Source organism: Nipponia nippon, unplaced genomic scaffold (genome assembly GCF_047370975.1).
Source record: "Nipponia nippon isolate SJK-2023a ecotype South Korea unplaced genomic scaffold, ASM4737097v1 scaffold_8, whole genome shotgun sequence".
Lineage (NCBI taxonomy): Eukaryota > Metazoa > Chordata > Aves > Pelecaniformes > Threskiornithidae > Nipponia > Nipponia nippon.
Genome location: NW_028262402.1, coordinates 10867163 through 10890359, shown reverse-complemented (window position 1 = coordinate 10890359; position 23197 = coordinate 10867163). Strand labels below are relative to the sequence as shown.

General features: G+C 36.5%; 1 protein-coding gene across 1 annotated transcript in view; it reads right to left on the bottom strand.

The window, feature by feature from the left end:
- Positions 1-23197, bottom strand: part of SNX2 (sorting nexin 2) — a 31777-nt gene that overhangs the window by 1273 nt on the left and 7307 nt on the right. Inside the window, exons 3-14 of the mRNA XM_087741493.1 lie at positions 16112-16275; positions 14741-14807; positions 14487-14530; positions 14254-14395; positions 10823-10901; positions 7814-7889; positions 6428-6541; positions 6107-6200; positions 4111-4316; positions 2932-3075; positions 181-261; positions 2-73 (exon numbers count right to left, since the gene is read on the bottom strand). Coding sequence (XP_087597619.1) covers positions 2-73; positions 181-261; positions 2932-3075; positions 4111-4316; positions 6107-6200; positions 6428-6541; positions 7814-7889; positions 10823-10901; positions 14254-14395; positions 14487-14530; positions 14741-14807; positions 16112-16275 — 1283 coding nt within the window. The remainder of the gene's footprint in view (position 1; positions 74-180; positions 262-2931; positions 3076-4110; positions 4317-6106; positions 6201-6427; positions 6542-7813; positions 7890-10822; positions 10902-14253; positions 14396-14486; positions 14531-14740; positions 14808-16111; positions 16276-23197) is intronic.

Below are 23197 nucleotides of genomic sequence, written 5' to 3'. Positions count from 1 at the left end.
CCTGCTGTTGTGTTTGCACTAACGACTCTAAGTACTTGATAATAACAGTTTTAAAGTCTTTCACTCGTTCCTTCTGTTAATAAATAAATTATGGCATATTAACCTCTTAACCAATTTTACTTGGAATGTCAATATTATCTAAAGTAAAACTGTTATTTACTTGGACAAAATTATACGTGCCTCAAATCTTCCCACTTCCTTGCGAATGGTTTTGGAGATCTGTTCAAAATCTTTTTCCCCTTGCTGAACTTTTGTCTCCCACTGGCAAAGGAAAGACATGCAGAGATAAGACTTTGTGTTGTCTGTTCAGTCTATCAGGATCTGAACTTTTTTTGGTATATTAGTGATAGTCAGCTGAAAAGGATCTATTTGATTTTTTGGCATACTTAAGGGAAAGTCTTACAATAACAATTTTTAAGTAACAATTTGTATAATAGGATGTCATGAGATCAGTTAAAACAATGGTATCTCTAAGGTAATGCTATCTGTAGATGAAATGTAAAAATATCTTAGTATTGCTATTACGGAACACTTAACATTTTTTTTTAAGATTCTTCAGAAAAGAAAAAGGATGTCTAAAGCTTTACCTGCTATTCCATTTAAAAACACTGCTATAATGGGAATCTAAACCTGTAAGCTTTCTGTAACTACCTGTCCAATCAAGTGTGGAAGAGTCTCAAAAGTTCGTTCCCTGTACTTTCCTTTGATTAAATCTTCATCTCTGCCTATGGTCAAGTATATGATTATCTCTACCATATTTCTGTTGCAGATGACAAGCTATTGAGGATGTGTTTATTTGCTTTCCAGTCAGAACGCGTGTTGCTTAGGCAAGCCAAACCATGTGCTTTCTTGTTCAGTGAGAACTGTTTTCATAGAAAGCAGGAGTAGAAAAGTTATTGCAGGCAAGAAGAGCACAAAAGGAAAATTCAGAAGTGATGATGCTTGCGGGGTTTTGCCGTATTGGGCGTGTGGCATTCATGTAACAATACATGACACGTGTTTCTCCTTAGTTTAAGGGAAAAGACATCCAGCTACACAATAAGAGACCATCATCATCTACATTACCTTATAACTGCTTTTACACACCTATTATATCGTTAAATTTAAGCTAGCTGTGTAGATATACTGTGAAGAAAGGTATCGGCCTCGCACTTCAGATGCATGCAGGCTAACATATTTAAAATGCAAATGTATCTCTTCATCTCAACATAGTAACTGAGTCATGGGAGCCAATACAGCCAGTAACACTTATCTTCCTCAGAAAAAGGCAGCAGGGAAGCAACATACTTCAATATAGCATATTCCGGTTAGCAATCTAGCGGTGCTATTTATTCACAAAAGCATTTTGTGGTGCAGTGGCAAGTTACTCTTGTGATATGAGATGAACATCGTCTATGTTCCAATAAATATCTACGTATTTGTATTTTTCATTTATATTTATTCCCCTTATTGCCTTTTCAGATATACATTATGAAGCTATGCAGTAAGTCATAATAGGATGTCCTTCACAGAAGAACAGCCTGAAGCGTTATCTGACTAACTGAAAAAATACCCTACTCAGCCACAAGGAAAAGGTAGATTTAAGACTCCCTGTGCCTTCTTACCACAGCAACTAGAGGTGCCTGAGACTCCACTGAAAGCCTCTACAGGCCTAATGGATCCAACATCCCAGTTTCATCATGCCCAAATGCCAGGTCCTATACAAATTATCACTGGATAACAGTCTTGCCATCTTATAGTTTCTGACATGAAGAAATTTCTCCTTATTCAATAAGGTATTTCTAGGACTGTTCTCTGGCCTTTCATCTGCAAAAAGCAACTGAGTCATGGATGAAGCTGAAGCTGTGTAGGCTTCCACTGCAATTTCTCTGCCAGAAGAACGCTTATTACAGAATTCAGCAACTCTGAACAATGGCAGCAATAACTTTCAATCACCACATTCAAACTGTATATTTACTTACAACCTTCTCTAATCATCCAAGAAAGTAGGAAAATAAATCCTTCAGGAACAACATAACTAATTCTTTTAATAGTGGGACTGAGAAAGGATCACTGAGTATTTCCTTCTACTTCCAATACTCAGGAAGTATTTTCGACAAGGAGTTCCAGCTCACTTGTATTGTGGATGGATGGGTGACATCAAGAGAGGCAACCAGCAAGAATGTGGTCACACAACAACAACACTAAATTTCCCCAGTAAACAAAGGCCTTTTTAAGAAAAAGAAAGCCAAGTTAATGAGTAATTTCAACACTGTATGCAAAGCATATTGAAGAGCAGAAAGAACAAAGCAGCATGTGGTTAGTGACCAATGAGGAAGCCAAACAAAGTAACTGCGTAAGAGAGCTTGAAATCTACAATGATGTTCTCCCATTTTTTAATGGGAGAATACTGGTGCATAATTAGAATGCGTTAATGTTAAATAATTAAGTTGTCCTACCTCTTCAATTTCCTTAGTGAAGCATGATAGAAAAAGTGTATAAATTATGACACTTCAACATGTTAGATTTATTTTTACTGAAATTACACCATATATACATACATATATATATATGGGTAGATATGCTGCATAATTAAGAACAGTTCTCCATTAGTTGTCTTAGCTGGATTTTAGCTTTAGAAGCCAAGTTCCTTTGCCTACCCAAGTGACCTGTTAACAGTTAAAAGCATTATTTAACTTGTCCATGTTCCCCTCCTCCCATCTCCCAGACTCTGTAGAGACAGTATTAACTGCCTTACAGATCTTACAATGAGTAACAATTGCACACATTTAGTATTTTAAATAAATTCCTTTTAGCCATTTCAGTAAATATGGAAAACAGCAAATGATTAAGTGATTTGTAAATAAAAATGGTATAAAGTAGTGCATTAATGCAGAATGAATGAGTAAATGCAGGTAGTCTGACCTCCAAAACAATGTTTGATAACATTACCTCTTTTATCTCATCTTTAGCTTGCTGCAATTTATCAGGTTTGTTGGCAAGTTGGAGCTTTGCTTCAGCTTCACGTTTTTTTTGTAAAGTGACCTGAGCGTCTTGCCACTTCTGCCAGCATTTCATTCGATGATCAAACACACCCTGTAAGGACAAATTTATTAAGCAACTAGAATTGTCAGAGCTATCTAAATTACTAGTAGCAAGAGGTAATTCTGGATAAAACTAGAACAAGTATACTCAAAGAAACCTCACTGTGTCTACCACGTCTTCTTGCATTTCATTTGACAGCATGCTTGCACAGCTCAATACCTTCCACAAATAACACGGTATTCAAGAAGCCTTTTCAGAGCAGACACCTTAGTGCCCCAAACCATTTTGTGTTCCTCATTCCATCAAAACACTACCAAAACAACCACTACGAAGTGCTCTATTAGGCAAATACTTCTCTAAATGCAGATTCTAGCGAACTTTTCATGCATATGGATTACGTGCATATTCAGCAATACGTTTTTGTTAGCAATGGACTAAGGTAACAGAATTAAAGTATACACATTAACAAAAAAAAAAAAAAAAAGAGAGAGAAAATAGAAAGAAAAATATATACTCCCAGCAACCTGGAAAGTTCAAAGACATTTCTGGATAAAATTCATGGACACCCCTTCCCATATCAAAACCTAATTATGCTGTGCAGAGTGACTTACACCAAAACTGAATATTTTCTTTAATGACATGTAGATCCAGAAATTGTATTTGTTTGTTATTTACAGAAACTACTGGCTATCTACCAAATGTGGCCAAATTATGTTCTCAAAAATTTATGACCATACTGTAAAAATAAGTAACCTGACATAAACGAGTACAGTATGCTTAGACACAGTAGTGTATGGTGTCCCCAAATACGGTGCACAATTAGTACTGCTCAAAGTTGATGATGTTCACCATTTGCATTTTGTCTGGATCTTATTAACCCATTCCCATTTTTGATCACAACCATTTTTATCACTGAAATAATTGATCATGGATGCATTCATTTTACTCAGCTAGAACTTCATGCAAAACCTTAGCATTAACTGTGTTATGACGTGTGCAAATGAACACATTAATTTACCCTAATTATACAAGTTGAGGAATGTGACTTTAAACACAAAAATCAGTATTTCTCCTAGTAGTACTCACTTTTACTGCAGCAATGAGACGAATGTAATCGCCAAGCAGTTCTGAGAACACATAGAAATCAGCAAAAGCTTGTTCTTGATGCAACTGATCTATCTTCTCCTCAACCTCTGCAAGCTGAGACAAAGCTCTAGATAGAGCAGTGTGGTCCTCAGAGTTACCTAACATGGCAGCACTTTTAGCAAAGGCAGCTGTGTTGGCTGAAAGCTCTGAAATACAGGAGTAATGTTTAGTACAATATAGTTAATTTGTCCTATTACTCTGCGGCATAGATCAGTGGAGCAGAAACCTCTGCCCTATTTCAACCCTAACTTCACCAACTGAAAAACATAAGCTGTATTTCCGAAAGGCCATGATAAAACACACAAGGAGATCACAATGAAACCACATTTAGGAGAAAAACTCCTGCACAAAAAAACCTCTCCATCAGTAAATGTTTTGCTGAGTCTGTCAATGTCATGCCTACTCTGTCTGGCAAAAGACATGGAAAAAACTGTCACTTCAGTATTACCCAACTGCCTAGTTCAGAGCAAACACAAGCTCACAAAACAAAAGCCAAGTCACCTACAGAGAAAATCTGAACCAATTTTAACAGGTCTATAGCACAGTTGTTCCATGCAGTTCAGAGTGGGAAAAACCCCAACTATTTCACAAAACCACCACCCCCATGAGTGGAATTTTTTTCTGTTGTACTGTTTTATTGACTACCTTTAACTGTGCATACAGTAATGTATTGCCACATTCTGACATGCCTTAAAAGAAAAAAAAAAAAACCACATACCAGCATGGCTGACATCTATGAAGATAAAGTTTTGAGCTTATCTATTAACAAATACTTGGGCAACTGTCTCATCAAATCCCATGTAAGTCATCCTGTACAAAGTTAAGTCCTGTGAAGGACCTTTGAACAAATGTTTAATCCAAATTACTGCAGGATTAAAAGTGCAGGTTTGTTTACAACTGTGCTGCTTCTGCAGAATCATTAAAACACCAGAAATGTTTGAAGAAGCAAAATGTTTTCAGATATTTAAAACCCTTACAATTTAAACACAACTCTTAAAAAAAAATAAACACTTCTTCAAATCTATGAGCAGGTGCCAGATCAACAGTAAACAAACACTTCGATTTTCCATTACTTCTTAAAATACTCTTTAGTCTTGAGGACATCTGGCCAAAGATTTTTTTACTACAAACAGTAACTCCTGATGGAGTTATGAGAAAGCAACTTATGACATTTTCATGTATTTTTGAAAGTGTAGAGCTGAAAGGTGACCCCATATTTAACATAATACAGTAGTGTCAGAAGGCACATTTATGGTCTTCCTTGAACTACAAATCAAAGTTTTAGTGTTTTGTTTTTTTTAAAGTCATCTGATGGAAAGCAACCTTTGACAAAACAGCAGCACAGGTGATTAAAATATAAACTTACAGGCTTTGCTGCTCTCCAAAACAAGTAAACCAAAATCTGATATTCTGAGACTACTTATCTTTCCCGAAAAGTTTACATTAACAGTAGCTTGATGATGTATCTTTATGTGGACCAAATTAAGAATAGTAAATTTCTGTTTAAGAGCTTAAACTCAGTTAACAGACCAATACTGAACCAAAAGATGTTCAAATGGATTTATGCAGCCACTTTTTGTTCAGAAGAAAATAACTCTTGCCATGAGACCTAGAGATACATTTATGGATGTCTACTATAGTAGAATGACTTGCTAGGTATGGTATTGAATTTCTGCAAGGAAAAAAATTATGCTTAATCAATATAGTAACTTTAGGAATGACAGATATTCTGGTTAAAATTAAGATTAAAAACAGGTACACAAAAATGCTAGAACAGTTTAAACTAAAAGGTACAATTAAAAGATTTTTGCATTAAAATATACTGTACAACCCTATTAATTACTTAAGAGCTCTGACATACCAAGCTTTTGTTTCATCACCATTTCCTAAAGTTCTATGCACTTCAGTTCATGCAGCCACATAAAAGTGAAGTTACCTTTTCTGTGGCAGACTAATGCTTCGACACTGGCATGAAGTTTCCTAAGTTGCTGATCCAGATTCTCAAATTGCTGCTGTTTTTCTTCAAACCACTGACAAAAGACGAAAGAGTCAAGCATTACAAATTACATTACCAACAACATTTCTGGTTTTAAAGAAGCAAATTATCCACGTACTGCCAGGGTGGTCAACTGATACAGCTAAGAATTCAAGCCAATAAGCAAATTAATAACCCATTTTCTACTTCTACAGCTTTAAAATGCAACTGTTGAGGCTCATTAATTCGTCTCATTATTCAAGCTGAAAAATCAGCTCTTACTGCATCTGATTCATTCATCTTGATTGTCATTTTGTTGACAGCGTCGGCAGCCTTGTTCACCATCCTCAATATTCCTGCTCCACTCAGAGCCTGGGTGTTAACAGCTCTCGGCAGCTGGAATTGAATGACAAATAAGGGCAAACAGACTGGTTAAAAGGATGGAGGTTTAACTGGGCACAAGGGGGAAAGAAAAGGATATAGTGTTTTCTTTACTCCTATGTGTTTCAATATAGTGGAATCTAATTTCTCAGATTTACTACTTTTACATTCTCAAGAGGAAAACTTAAAAATATAGACTATTTACTTTTCTTCAACATCTTTACATTTAAATGGAACAAACAACCCACTTGTCCAAAGTTATTATGAACTAGCCAAAGGTCCTAACTAGCCACCTATACACTACAGAGAACAAACTGCCACTACAGAAACAGAAAAGCTTAGATTTACAACAAATTAGACAAAATAAATTCTGTAAAACATTTAATTGTAATGCAAGATTTGCACTGTGTGCTGATTGTAAAAGGTTGATGTCTTTTTCCTTTTCAATATAGGCCAGATTTCAAAACCTACTTCATGTGTATCAAGAGAACTGTGTATTTGCTTAGGTACTTAGAAATCCTCAGGGGTTAAGTTAACAAACTTTAAATTTAATTGATATTATTATTCAGGATAGTATGAATATGCCATACAAGGTGGCCCCTATGTCAGACCATTTACCCTTCATGTGATGTTTTGTCTGTCAGCAGCATTGACAAATCCTCTGTAAGTTATTTATCAATGATGCTTTTGTCAGCAGTGAGGTCTCTGTGACTTATTAGTATAACTAAGATATTGACATGGGCCAAAAGACAATTCAGTATTACAGTGAATCCACTATGCACGTTTATAATCTTTAACAATACGTTTAATAGTGTAAAAGGTGCCAGATTGATAGTACGGGTGACTGAAGTCCTCTACTTACAAAACATCTCTAGCCTGGCCAGCAGCATTGCTAGTGTTTTCACATTATCCTAGGAATTCACCTCATGTTGGACTCCTAGAGGCAAGACAGCTGCTTTCAAGCCAGTTTAATTCTTGATCTGACTTAACAATCAGTAACATCAATTATGGATTTTCACCATGTATGACAAGCTTCACTTGGAACTAGACAGACCAACACGCTTGAGAAGTCACTGAGCAGCAAATAGCTTTTGGTTGCTACCACTCGAGTTTTATCAGAAGCAGAGGCACGCCATTACCTAAGTAGCCTCTGCCATTCTGTCCCATGAAGGGAACAATCCAATATGATTTCATATGAATTTAGGGGTCTCAATACAAAGAGAATATATTGCTTTGTAGGCTACCATATCTAGAAACAAATAGGAGAACTGAAAAGAACTTAAATACCTCGGAACTTTCCAAGAACTGTCTTAAATCTGGATCCTGTAACAAGGTTGGGTGTTTTACTGTTCGTTGTAGATACCTATGATTTTAAAAATTAAAATATTAGATAACAAAATGGATTTAATGTGCCTGACAGCATTGGAAAGTGTCCTTCATCTAAAGAATGGGTACAATGCAGCACACAACCTCCCTCATTATCTAATGGGGCTTGAACACTCTTAAAAAGTCACCTCTAAAGGGTCAGATGATAGTTCAGTCTCCATGCCACTTCAATCTTTTGCCTCTCTGCTGACTCTTCAAACTACATTTATGCATTCTGTCACCTTCCTCTAGGCTAAGTCCTACGCAGAGTTACCAGCCAGGACCACTAAAGCTGTTCAAACATTCACTGAAGCCTCATTCCAATAATGCTGTGACAACACCTGAAACTTCTGACTGAAAGTAATGCAGCCCCACGCACTCCGTACCACAAAATAACACACCAAAGGTGCAGGCAGTGGTTTCTGACATAGTTTGTTTACACCAGAAACTCCTCAAGGTGGGACCTGCCATAACTGTTATGTTGCACAGCGGTAAAATATTATACTTCGTATTTCCAACAGCTGAGTGAAGTCCTCCTCCTCTAATAACAGCCAATTTATGCCAGGAAAAAATAGATGAGCTTATTTAAACATTCTTGTACAGTGCAGCGGACAGGCTTTGTGTTACAGATAATTCTGGCTGACTTATTTTACAATTAAAGGAAATTTTGGAGAAGTGAGCTCATTATGTTCTAGGTATGAACTATTTCTTTCCTGGCTAGACTAAAGCCTTCACCCCATATTAGTTCTAAAGGACTCATCCACCCAAAAAAAAGGAAAGCGTCCAACACTTACATGAGTGCTTTATAGAAATCTAGTACCTCAAAAGACCACAGGAATGTAAGTATGTGTTATTGCCAATTAAGATGCAGTGACGTAATTCTATCAACAGCACACTCTGCTTTTTGCAAAGCTTTAGTTTTGCTCAAGCATCAGCCGCCAAGTACCAGAACGGCCCCGTAACATTCACAAATTGCTTAGAAACTGTCCTAGAAAGTGATGTGGGCTGGGACTTTTAACTGAAAGTATAAGTATATTGATATTGTAAATGTAATGTATTTTTTCCATCCTCCATTAGGCACGGCCACCAGATCCTTATTCTTCTTCCTAAAGAAGCTAAGGGCTGCAATGAAACTATTTTATACGTTAGACTGCTCAACTTTTCCTTGCTTGTTCTATACCCAGTAGCAAGTATAAGTTAAAGTTAACACGGCAAGCAACCAAAGAGATTTTTCTTTAGAAATCTGCTGCTAGAGAATAGTCTTTACTCCGAGGGAGACTTTAACATTTTCACTGGAGACAACTGGCAATGTGTTTGAGGACGTCTGACAGGCAGACTTGTAGTATCAAAGTTTAATATTCTAGGGCATAAATTTTAGTGAACTCAACTAACAAGGTGCATTGCTTTCCTGCCCACGTTCCCCATAGTTCTCAGTTCAAAAAACAGCAAATTGAAGCAGATTTCTTTGGTCTGACTTTCTGGGGAGCATTAATACATTTTCCTCATGTTTAGGCAAGAGCAACAGAACTACTGCCTCTAAGTATCATTTGAACACCTTGGTAGATAGGTAATTTTTTATTCTGAAAGGAAAAGACAGCTAAAGTTGGCATGATGAAAAAGTTGCTCCTTGCCAGATAAGATATTCACAGTCTTTCTGAAAAAAATAGATGGAATATACTGTGAAGCCTTCCCAACATTGTCAAAAGTCCTGAGGAGTCCATTCCCCACTGTGGGAGGAATGCTCAACATGCACTAGAAGTGGTACACTAGTGTAACTCCTTTAACAAATAAATGAAAAAGCAGCACACACACAAGCTTGTGAATGCAACTTTTTTTAATCCTACTTCTGTTGTTCAAGTAAGCAACCAAGAGGGAAACTAGTCATCTCTGTTAAAGACACAGACCTAAAGTTGTGTGGAAGTATCTGTTCAGTTATCTAAACCCAATTACTCTAATCCAAGTCTTCATATCTCACAGCACCACTCAATAAACTTGTGTAACCAGAATGTGTTTCACAGTTCTGCTCCAAGTGACAAAACAATTTCAGTAACTTCTGGGTGCAATTTTATGTGGCAAATGTTAAGCTATATGCCAATTTTCAGTAACAGATAACTAAGAACAACCTATCAGTATTTTGAGGTTCAGTATCATTTCAGATGTTCTTCTGCTAGGAAGAAGGTCCTCTGTCTTAGGGAACAGAAAGATATTAGCAACAGGATTCTGAACAGATTTTTTTTTGTTTAAGATTGGCTCTGGAACTCCAGAAGTTCAAGAGCTTCATACATTATCTGTTAGATAGCTCTTCCACACACAATCTACAGCCTTTGACTTTTGTTAATTTTCTAGTTTAACTGAAACTGTTGTATTGCATCACAGCAATCAACCAAAATTAAGGCTGTATACTTGTCTACGTTCTACTAGTTATTTTCTAAAGGCTTTACTAGCCATGCCAACAGGGGAAAAGGATGCAGTATATCAGTGACAGTACCCTTCCATGGCAAAGATACTTGAACAATATTAGTTGTATACCAGCGCTGGGTGACAGAGATCCAGCATCTCTTATGCCAAAATTCAGTTAGTCACATTAATGTACTTCAAGTCATCAGAAGGCCGTTGTACTTTCAAGTGACTGAAGGTCTCTTTCACCCATCTCCCTGCCCAACAGTTGATTTTCTATGGAACAGATAGACTGCTGAAGTGCCTTAATTCCTTAAACCCAAAATCCTTAAGTAAGCTGATAAAGAAAGTTTTACTTACTGGATCTCTGGAATCTCAATTTTAAGCACCAACCAGTTTGAAAAGAGTTAGCTATAATCCTCTCTATGAATACGGCTGCATTTCCCATTATTAATGGGACCCATTACAGAGCCCATGTAGTATATTACAGGTCATTCTGAAGCTAAACAAGTTTTAGTTAGATACATACATTACCTTTCTAGAGCTGCTCTTCTTTTCTCTACAAATTCAGTAGATGAGGAATCTTCCTTGCCTACTTTAACCTTGGTCATGCCTTTGAAGAAAATGGCATCATATTGATTTTATTTTATCATAAAGAAATCATTAACATAACTGATGTGATTAGAAGATACAGCTCACCTAAGTTTATGTATTTAAGTCAAATTACAATGATAAATACTACACAGGAACAGAAAAAACATCAACACTGCATGCTGCATGGTTTTGTGGAAGCAGGTCTGTGAAATATGCAATTTCCTGTAATGTATTAATTTTGACTAAAAGTTATACAAAACTAGTTTAATTTGCATTTATGAAGACAATCTAAATGAAGAACAGAGTCTTACTGATCACTCATGTTCAGAAGAAGAAAACAGTTACCCAAATAAAGCAGAATAGGAAAATAAATCTCAGGCTATAAGCCTATTAATTGGTAAGCTTATTACTAACATTTTCATTCTATTATTTTTTTTAAGTTCTAAAACTAAGAGTTTTTTAGTCACCTAAGGCAAACTAACCAGCTCTGAAAATTCTGAAGCATATGAACAGCTACAAACTGAGCTGAGAATAAAATTAGCAGAATAAAATGCATGCAGCTTTACATCACTTCCTCTGCCCAAGTCAAGAGTGGCCAAAAGCTATGATAGGGGAGCCACAGTTATTAATGTATCATGGTATGGGAAATACATTCCACCTCAGCAACAGAACTCAAACTGTCAGACTGAGGTCAATATTTTCCATGCTAAAGACCCAAACTCAGAAAGCTTAGGAACCTGAATACTATCAAAACCAGCATGAGACACTGAACATTCATAATTACTCTTATTTCCTAAAACACAGGAGAGGTATGTTATGATACAGTCCAAACATCTTATTTTTACCTTTAGTGTATTCCTGCTCTGTTAGTTCTGTGCTTCTCCATCTGAAAGCTCTGAGATTCTGAATGTGTACTCTGTGACCTGCCAAGTCAACTGTTCCCAAAGTTGTTCCTCACCTGATCTCTGTTCTGGCTTTAGAAGTTTCACACAGTAACCCACAGAGGGGACAAACAGCATCCTTACAGGAACAAGGAGGGACCCTTAACCTCTCAGTGAAGCCTTAGTTTTTCCCTTGTCTGTAACATGATGAAAATAAATCCGATCGGCATTTTTTTCAAAGGTATACTACACAGTGTAGCGTAACTGTAAATCCACAAATTTATCTGTAAAATTGAGTGTCTTTAAATACAAGGATTAAAGTACTCAAGCAAAAGTGAGAGAATTCACATACCTCATGTTTTTGCATTAGAGTATTACTATTCATTAATATTTCACTGCAGAAAGCATGAAATGCTGCAGTTTAACACAAAAGATCCTTCACATCTGATAGCAACAGAAATTCATAGGAAAAGAACCTGAATATTTAATCAAATGACCAATATCAAGAATTCCTAACTTGTGATATTGATAGTTATTTCTAGATATCATGCCAGGTTTCTTTCTCTGCTATTATAAACCTATTTAAATGCAAGTGTAAATGCAGTTTCTGTAGACGAAGCACTCTAATCCTTCACAGGAAAGGATCCATGACTTAATAAATTATTTTCTTAAAAACAAAAAACGTGGTTTTCCAACACACATAGGTAAGTAGTGAAGCAGTTTGGATGGATGTCGAACTCTAGCTCACTACTGACTCAGTTTTATCTTGTTGTTCCACAGTCAGTAATTGACCCCTTGAATTTGTGGCTAAGGTCTGAAATGTCAGCCCCTCCCACCTGTCACCAAAATAAAATTTGAGCTTAAAACTCCAGGTGTTACCAACAGTGTAACAGAATGAACAGACTAAGGACTTTTGTACGACACACACTGCATAACACTGAATGCATGATATTTCATATTAAGATTTAAAAAAACCCCACGTCTGATGTAAATACGTCATCTTACTTTGAGCTGTTTTGCCAGCTCTGCTTTAAGATGCCTCATTTTAATCAGCCTAGAACCCCTCCTTTTTTCCAGAATTAGAAATGTATGGACTAAATATTTTTGGACAGAATTAAATACCACCTGTGCACTGAAGTTCAAATTTAAAGTAGGAGTTTCATGCTCTTTGGAAAATGTCCTGCAGTCTGTGAGTTTTCCCAACTTATCTGTAGCTTAACAAAGTCTCTATGCAAGGATCTGAAGTGACAGCCAGTGCTTGCTTACACTGCATTAAGTCCCACCATTTTACACACTTCCATGTATATCAATATTTATGCTCATTTTGTTCAAGTGGTATCTCAAATCCAGTCCAAGTTTTGTCTTACAGATGAATGTGACGGTGATGCAAGTACTACATTTCCATGTAAATTTACACTGTCACAAATGGCTTAAATGTTATGTCATCCAAAGGACATGACTAGAAGTCTCATTCCATTTTTATAAGCCCTGTTAGCATTTGTAATTGAACTTATTTTTGTAACAACAGGAAAAGTGGTTATTACAGAATCATACATTACTTTCAAGAACTACTGAAAATTCAGATCAAATTTTCAGTCTTACAGACTGAAAAATGCAGTGCTTTTCCACAGAATTAAAAGGACAATTTTCCCAAGCTTTCTGCTGCCTACATCTACTCTGTCTGCCTACTCCTACTTATATGAAAAGCTGCAGCTTTGATGAGCTTTACAGACAAAACTCCTGAAAAAAAAGTCCTGCCATTGCCTACATACCAAAAAGCGTTCTAGAGTCCAATCACTTATTTATATGGGTAAGCCAAAAGACTTCAGCAGGTTTTAGTGTTTTAAATGTTTAGTTATTTTGAAAGAACCTCTACTACTTAGAGCTCATAAAACTGAAGTTGCTTCAACGCATCAGGCATGCTTCTTAGTTCATGGAGAAAGGATCTGATCCTTCAAGGCATTCACAAAAACTAGCATCACTCAAAAGTGTTTTCTGAATTAAAACTTTGAGGAATTAACTAGAGGTTTTAGCATTCACCATGACCAAAAGAAACAGACTGAAGTATTAGAAAGGTTGAGTACGTATGAAGCTCTGTATATTGCAGGCAACTGATAACAGCACAAGTTAAAAATAAACTTTCATTTAACATCTTTGTTTTGATAGACTAATCAGCTCTTAAAGCGCAACAGTGAAGAAAGAATGATAGATAAGAAACAGAAGGCCATGTATTAGACAAACATCCTTCTTATTATCAATGCTGGTCTGAGTTAGGAAGAGGCCAGTACATATCTTTACAGTTTAACCCAAACTTTTTTAAAATACAGAACAGGAAGAATATTTAATAGTTTGGACCACTTGATAAGCAGTAAGTAATATTTGTGCAGAAAAGTATTTATTTTACAAGCCCAACAGATATTAAAATACTTAATTTGTATTACAGTACTTAAATGACATTCTTAAATTCTACCTCACAGGAACTACACTTACCTACAATACTTTTTTCTGGAGCTGGAGGCACAATGTAACCAATATGCATGTACTTTGTTGCTAATTTGCTGTGCAAGCCAAGAAAATCATTGAATCTTCTTTTAAGAGAGAATTCATTTTTGTGGAACATGGAAAGTGATGTCTTAAAAAAAATAAAAATTTGTTATGAATTAGTGATCCATCTACTCAGCTATGATACAAAATTATCTGAAAATATTTGTTGCATTAGTTACCTTTGTGGTTACTCTGTATGCCATATAAACTTCCATGCCATCTCCTGTAAGAAAATTAAGATACTTATCCCATGGCAAGTTATTCTAATCCCTTCACACACTTTTTGTTCCAAAATATACATTAAATAGCTTTCCATTTAGATACTAAAAACTGCCAAAAGACAACTGAATAAGAAATCATGCCAAAAATCTCAGGATAGTCTTCAAGGGATAAGACAGTCTACCACCTGAATTACTAGGCTGAAGGAACTTACCAACTTTCTCTGGATCTGATACATTGATTTCTATATCAAACAAATCTCCATTTGCTTCCTCTTCAATCTAGAAAAAAAGATAATGCCATATTTAACAAGGTAATGTACATTCATATTATGTATAATTACAAGGATAAGGGTATAGAGGAAGGAGAAGGAAAAGTCAGTATGTTTGTATAATAAAAAAAACCCTTCAGACCCACCATCCAATGCTAAGTGAACATAATTTCTAACATTGATTGTCACTGCAACAAAGTTCACGTGGTGGACTTGGCAGTCTTAGGTCTACAGTCGGACTCGATGATCTTAAAGGTCTTTTCCAACTTAAATGATTCTATGATTTTAGTTTTAAGCCTTCCTGCAAAAGCTTTTAGTATGGCAGCCTTTTCTCAGGACTTCTTGGCCTCAAAGTTTTTAGTAAATATTTATCTTAGGGATATGTTCATTGTATCTCCTCCAATGCCAGCAGATACTATGGTTCAAAACCCACTCATTTGTGATGTTTCTATATGCCTCTAACCAAAGAACAGGTATTCCTTTTTATTAATGGTATCTGTACCAGAAGAGCTTGGGAAGGAAAAAGTAACAGAGAATTTTCTGATACTGGCCCGAGCTCTAATCATGCAGAATTTTGTAATCTTTCACGTAATATACATAAGTTTGATAAAAACAGAGATCTTAACAAACACCATCGCAGAAGGGACAGTGTACCAGGGGTGAAAGGGGGAAAAAATCAGAATAAAATGCCATCTTGTGGTATCTGGGGAAGCAGCCATCATCGAGTCATGGGCAAGTCTTGTTTGCAAACCCATTTAGCAGAGGCACTGTCTAGTAAAAAAACACTCCAGAATGAATGGCATTTGGGAATGCCCAGGCTTTGAACAGAACACCAAAATGTAAATAGCAATGTTAAAACTACCATTAGCCTCAGCTGTCTGTTAGCGTGCAGGATAATGTTAACAACTGCTTCCTCCATTTCCCCATTAACAACAGCTTCAGAAATCCAAGTTGAAACCTGTAACATGCTAGTAAGAGTTATTATACATCATTAACGTTTCTCCTGTAACAAGCTCACAGCTTGCTCCTACAGCCACTTTTACAATATCTATTCTGAAGGAACAGAGCATCTTACTCTTCACGCTACAGATCTCCAATTTAATTACCTAAGTAATGAATTGTTATGGTATTTTCATGACTCAAATTCATACTAAACGTCATATGCAAAATAAACAGAATAGGTTTTCTTTTATATACTTCCCCTTAGCAAAGCATGATGCTGTGAGTCAACATTTAGGAACTGTCATTTTAAAAGAAGAAAAAACTTCAAAAAATGAACAAGACATTTCCATGATTTACAATTTTACTGTGTACCTCTTCTCTGGATCTATCAAAAATCACAGGAGCTGTTACACTTTTCGATTCCATTCTGGGAGCTACTAATGTAGTAGGTGTTACAGGAGTGATTGCAGGAGTAGGTTCTGGCGAAAGTATCGGATCCCTCTCTGGACTGTCCAGTGAAACTTCTTCTGTTGCTTCTAGATAAATATTTTGAGTTAGCAAAGAAGTTTTTGTGCAATAAGAGATGGATATGCATCTCAAAGATAACAGACACGTACACTAAAAAATGATGATATACAAGTTTAATCAGATCATCTGTAAATAGCATCCATTTGTACTGGGTAATTTCTTTCAATACACAGGTAAAACTAGATGTGACATTTGAGCTTCTAGTGCATAATGGGTTAAAGTAAGATTAATATTGCTTTTTTTTTAATATACTGTTAGGCAAAGAGTCTTTTAAAGTAGTTACAAGTGATAAGTCATTTATTTCTGCATGAGATATTGTGAAAACTAATGAATTTTTTTTTACCACACAAGCAGCTCTTTTTCAGCACCTGTACCAAATTTAGTTTTTGCACTCTGAACAACAGCTGATTTAGTCATATAGGCTGATAATTGAGCAGACCAGCCATGTGTTAAATGAAGTTACATAACCAAAATACACCCCCGCCCCTGCCAAAAGCCCACAAGCTGTAAAATAGAAATATTAGCAGATGAGACACTCTGACTAGTAAGACTATCTTTAGTCTCTATCTATCTTCAGTCTCTCTGGGGCTTAAAACTAACTGTTCACTAGAAACTGAATACTTTCTTCAGACTGTAGACAGTTCATCTATCTTTAAAGAGGATGTATATCTCTGCTCTATAAATCCTGCATGCTTTCCTCCACTAGCTGGTTTTGACCACTGGCAAACTACACACTTCCTGGCTATAGAGAAGTTCCTGTTCTAGTTTAAATAACTAATGCTGTGGTTCTCGCTAAGTGCGCATTTTCAAGAATTCTAGTTCCTTAAAAGATAATATTGACCACAGAACAGTCATTTAATACCAAAATTGACTTCCCAACCAATCTTAAGTCTTGTTACAAACTAGACTTGCGGCAGCAAGTACTTTATCATGCAGGTAAAAAGGCACTAAAACAGATCCACTCCAAGTTATACAAAGTTACCAAAAAGGTTTACTATGGAATGTGGAAAGAGCTGTGCTTGCAACTTCTGTCTACACAAACCACTCAATTTTCAAAAGAAAATAAGCCATCTCTCTTCCAAACTTTTTAAAGCCTGGTGCATATAATGAATATAATTAGTCCTTATCAACAGTTAAGAAAAGAAGAGTTTTAAAGATCAGATCTACTTTAAAATTTGTGAAATGATTATAGTGTATGTAACAAAAGTCTCATTTTTGTCCTACATAGGATTGTTTGCTCCTCCAGAACCACCTGTAATCTACTAGCAATGTAAAAACAGAACTGAAAATAGCATCCAATGAACCACATATCATTTATTACTGCAACAAGTAATATTATCATCTTTCATAATCAATATATCAAAACGACTCTGTTTTATCCCTGCTGCCACTTAGAGATATTCTGTTAGTCAATTCTGATTCCCATTCTTCTGTAACACTTTTTTGCCAATCCTCAATGTTTTTCATAAATGAACAAAACCACCCTTCGCTATTTCAGGGATGAAAATATTGTGTGTCCAAATTTTGTCTGATACTGAAGCTCAAAATAAATTGAAAAAACAAACTCCAAGGTAACTATGCCTTAACCTAGTTTGCAGCAGATGCTCATTCTGACTTCAGGCTGACAAAGTTTGCTGTCATCACTTTGTTTTGGAGTATATCACAGAATTGCTGAGCTTGGAAAGGACCTCTGCAGATCATCTAGTCTAACCCCTCTGCTCAAGCAGAGTCAGCTCGAGCAGGCTGCTCTGAACCACATCCAGATGGGTTTTGAGCATCTCCAAGGATGGAGAATCCACCTCCTCCTTGGACAACCTGTGCCAGTGCTTGACCACCTTCACCATTTAAAAACAAAAAGATTCTGAAGGGAAAAAGAAGTATTAGCTCTATATAGCAACAGGAGGCTCTTAGACTTTCTAGCTATTTTTCTCCCCTCAGAAAAGCAGTCTTTGTGTAGTACATAAGCTAAAGATCTGCTTTGCAAGAAATAGATTTCTTCTGATGAACTCTGGCATTTATGCTTCTTATATACATTCTTTCACTTTGAGAAATCAGATGGCATGGCCTAGATTAAAAAGTTTCATTGATAATTCTTCTGTTTATTTTGTGGTGGGGTTTTTTCCATGGGAAGATGAATTTGGTAGGCTTCAGAGTAGAAACTATGGCACTTCCAGAAACATTTGCTTGATTTATTCATTTTAGATTTTCCCCTGAAAACTTAGGTATTAGGTTGTGGTTTTGTGGGGTTTTTGTTTTGTTTTTAAATATTCTGTATTAGTAATTTGCATGAGAAATGAAATCTAGATGTCTTGCTTTCCTGGGAAGTTCTCAAAAGCATAAGCTCCTCTTGCATAAAGAGAGGCAACTGCTCTGCCCAACTTTTAGGAGGAAAACGTTTGAGATCCAACACTCACAGCAGCTATGGTAGTTATCAGCACATATTAAGCACTCCCACCAATCTAACGCTGTAAGACCTCTACACATAAATACCTACTTTACAATCCATAAACAGGCTTTGTTATGGATCACTGTGCGCATGCTTAGCTCCAAAAGAACATGAAAACATCTCATCCTGCAGCAGCAGACAACTACTTATGCTTAATTAACATTCCACAGCCAACTACACGAAGTTTCTATCAGCACTCAAGCATGGGGCTCAATCTCAGCATTAGACAGCTCTTGTTTCTTTACTTTTCATCACCAGTATTTGTCAAATATCTCAGAAAGTGCAAGTTTGCAATTCCTCACTAGCAGCTCACTTCAGCCGAGTAAGTTAATTTTACTGGTCACACTTCTAAATGTCAGACCTCTAAAATTCTGACATGGCTCAAGTGTTTAAATTGGCCTATTATCTTTGAAAGTTTACTCAGTGATCACATAAACATGGAAGTAAACTGAAGTAGAAACTGCTGTCCAGAACAGAAGACAAGTTATTAGAAAAAGGCTTCTCCAGGTATAGCAGTATTTCAGAGACACATACCCTAACAGAACTGTGAGAACTACTACACCTACATCATAGCCCATGACTCTTGCTGTTATACCAGGAGCACTAAGAATAATCTTAATGAGAACAGAAATAGTTTTAACAGAGTAGTCAGCCACTAACAAGGCCTTCTTCTGACTTCAAAACTGTAGGTTCATATGCTTTTGTGCATTTGTATCTTGCAGAACAGACCTAGAACTGAACAACCAGCTTCAAAAAAGCAGCAAGGCATCTGCACCAAACTCTTCTGATCAGACACACCACATGACAACAGCCTGACAGACACTATCAGCTACAAACTTTTGCTGTTCAGCTGGGCTTGAAGTATGTGTCTTGTCTGGTCCACAGAATTAGCATCTCCTTTTCTGTATCAACTCCCAGGAAAAAAGCCTAAGACAAATCTATCACAACCTGAAGAAAAACAAAACAAAACAAAACACCAACAAAAACAAACATCCCCCCAACACATTGACTTTCCCCCAGGACATAATAGCTAGATATTTGCATAAGACAATCCATTCCCAAACACCGTTCAGAGCTGAAAAAAACAAAAGAACAACAAAAATAATCTTTTACCAGAGTAGGGGAGAGGAAAAATTGTAATTTCCAATTTTTCCAAAAATGGCAACAGAGCACTGATACAACTTCACAGCCCTGTTCATCACCTATAAGCACTAGAGGCAGAGGGCACGGACAGCTATGTCCTGCACAGGCAGTTCATGGCACATCTCTGCAACTATATACAGAACTTTAGGCCAACATTTTGGAAGACTAATTCAGTATCTAGTTCTTCACTCTACAGTAGAAGCTTATGGACAGCCAGGTTTTAAGACATACTCCAAAGACCCTCAAGATAATGCTAATACTACCTGATTTTGAGCACTGGTCATTATGGCAGCCTTGCAGTACCTGAAGGGGGCCTACAAGAAAGCTGGAGAGGGACTTTTTACAAGGGCATGTAGTGATAGGACAAGGGTTAATGGCTTTAAACTGAAAGAGGGTAGATTTAGATTAGATATAAAGAAGAAATTCTTCACTATGAGGGTGGTGAGGCACTGCAACACATTGCCCAGAGAAGCTGTGGATGCCCTGTCACTGGAAGTGTTCAAGGCCAGGTTGGACAGAGCTTTGAGCAACCTGGTCTAGTGAAAGGTGTCCCTGCCCATGGCAGAGGGGTTGGACTAGATGATCTTTAAGGTCCCTTCCAACCCAAACCATTCCATGATTCTATGGTTTCCACATGTAAGAGCTCTACAAGGTAAGATAAAGTAATTCTTTCTTGGCCAAATAATCAACACGCTGACTTTTATTCTAAGGGTGAAAGTGCTTAAGTGGGTTTAGTAAGACAGTTTGGTTTTTTTACAGAACGAAGAACCACAATACTAATGAATGCAGCAGCAAAATTTACTGGTCTCCAGTAACAGATGGAAAAGTCATTTTCTTCCACCTTTGAAACCCAGTTTTAGTAGTTCAGCCAAAGCACTTATGAGTCACCAGAGGCAAGGTAATGAATATTTAAAACATTTTATTGCATACACTATCCTGTAGCTGCTGCAATAATACAATAGCAAAGAGGTTTCACGTATAGTCAAAAAGGCCTAAAAAAACCCCAGATTCTGAACTCCATTAAAACAGTACAAGAAATCATATAATTTGTTCTCTCTCACCTCTTTTTCTATTAGGTTGCATTATTAGATGGAATAAAGATTTATCAAGCGTACAATATCACATTTTGGCATACCATCACGTTTTTTACAAATAAGTCTGCAAAACTAGAATTGTTTATGCCCCCAAAGAGTCAGCCTCTCCTTTCGGAGTCATCCAGAGGATTTCCTTGACCTGGATTTTATACTGTCTAATAATTCAATAGGAAGGAACAACATAAGTTAGAAAGCTGTGGAACCTTATTCTCTTCGCCTCCATTTAAGCATTCCTATAAGCTGTGCAAAGATAGATTTCTTTGGAAATTCAGTTTCTTTGGTTTTCAACATACTGAAGAAAAACACCCAGTCACACTCACTTGTAAATTAAGTCTTGCTTTCACAGAAAGCCAAGCTTATGCAATCATGCTGGCAGCAAGAAAATAGACATCTCATGTTGCCTTCTCACACTGTTTCTATTCATTGCAAATCAGTATCAGAAAGTTAATCAAATGCATTAACATCATTGTCTAGCAAAACAGTCCTAAGAGAGAAAAAAGTTATAGTTGTGAGCGCACAGCACTGGAACACAGATTAGACGTTATTTTGAGAACGCCTATGCTGACAGTGATACAAAGAAAGTTGTTCATCACTAGGGTACAACTGTATTATGCAAACTTCCTGCTTAGAACAGGATACTGTGAAAGATGTCATATTCTGCCTTAGGCTCCATAAATCACTCTTGTTTTTTCCCCCCTGTTGGAGAGTTGGTACTAGCCTCAGTCTGTATATAAATTGATCTTTTAAAGACCAGTCTTAGTTGTGCTAGACATGCAGTACATTAGGTGCTTTCAGTTCAGTGCTGCGTGCATTTAAGAGAATGTCTTCCATGGCAAAACTCAAACTCATTAAATCAGCTCTGTGTGTTTTCCTCACAGCATTCATTTCAGTTGAAATAATCTGGCTGCTAGCATTTGTTCCTTCTGTCTGGTTCCCCTCAATATTTACTCCAGCCACCTTTTTTCTTAATATTATCCAAAGGAGAATTGGTTTTCCTAAAATATCCATGCCAGATGGCTCTATGGTTATAAAAAGCTGGCTTTATATACTGAAGCTAAATAACCAAATTACTAATACTAGAAAGCTTTGTTGGTAAAGCACTACTGGTCTTTATAAGTCATACGATCAGGTAATATAAATACAGAAGTAGGATTACCCTCTATTCTTTATTCTGTCTTTCTCTTAAAATACTTTGAGAGTTAATTAGCTAGTCAATACATTCTAACAGTGTCATGAGCAAACATAACTTCAAATACATGCCAATATAAATTTAGTAAGTTCAGAACAAAGGTAATGGGCATGTGCATACACCTATCTATACAAAATAACCCAAAACTAAAGGCTATGAAGTTTCTTTTCAAATTATCACATCAGGGAATCAATGAAGATGAGATGAGGACTGTATTCAAAGCAGACTGCCAACTGACTCACTCAATATGCAGTAATAGGAAAAGTGTTCATATTGAGAAGCAGCATTCAGAACCACCTTTTGACATACGTAAGATACTCCAAATATTACACATCCTTTCTTGAATATTTCATGCTCCTACATCTGTAACTGACAGCAACCATAACCCACATTAGGATAGTTGAAAACCAACACCAAAGTAGTGACAGATTAATGAAGCATTTCAAATATGTGTTGTCTATTGACTGATTATTTATCAAAACTTTCACACATCTTTCTCCAAAACATGCAATACTGTCAAGTAATAGAGAGAGAATCATGCACTAGTGAAATGATATGACTGGTCCCATATGCCAGTTTGTTACCTTCTCATAATAACAAAAGAGTCTTATGAAAAAGGAAATACCCTCCAGCTTGCAATATGATCTGAATTGTATTTCTTTGTAACTGGAAAAAAGACTGGGACAGTTTATGTATGGTTATTAAGTAGAAAACTAGGATGTAACTTAAGTCATGTTTTTACACACAGATTGGAATATTGTTAATTATATAATGATAAATACTGTTAGCACTGACAGCAGAACACACTACTAACCAGCTAACACTGCAACACTATGCACTGACAGAACACCTGTTCTGAGAAACCTGTTCTGAGAAACCTGTATTTAGTAAACAAACTTAACTAATGCTACAAAGTCCTGCAAGAACAAATCTATACATCATTGTCAAACTACTTAAGAAATTTAAATTCAATTTTTCTATTAAATAAGTTTCTCAAAGTGCAACTGATTCAATATATGAGAGAGCAATTAATTGTTATGCTGTGAAAATATATAACA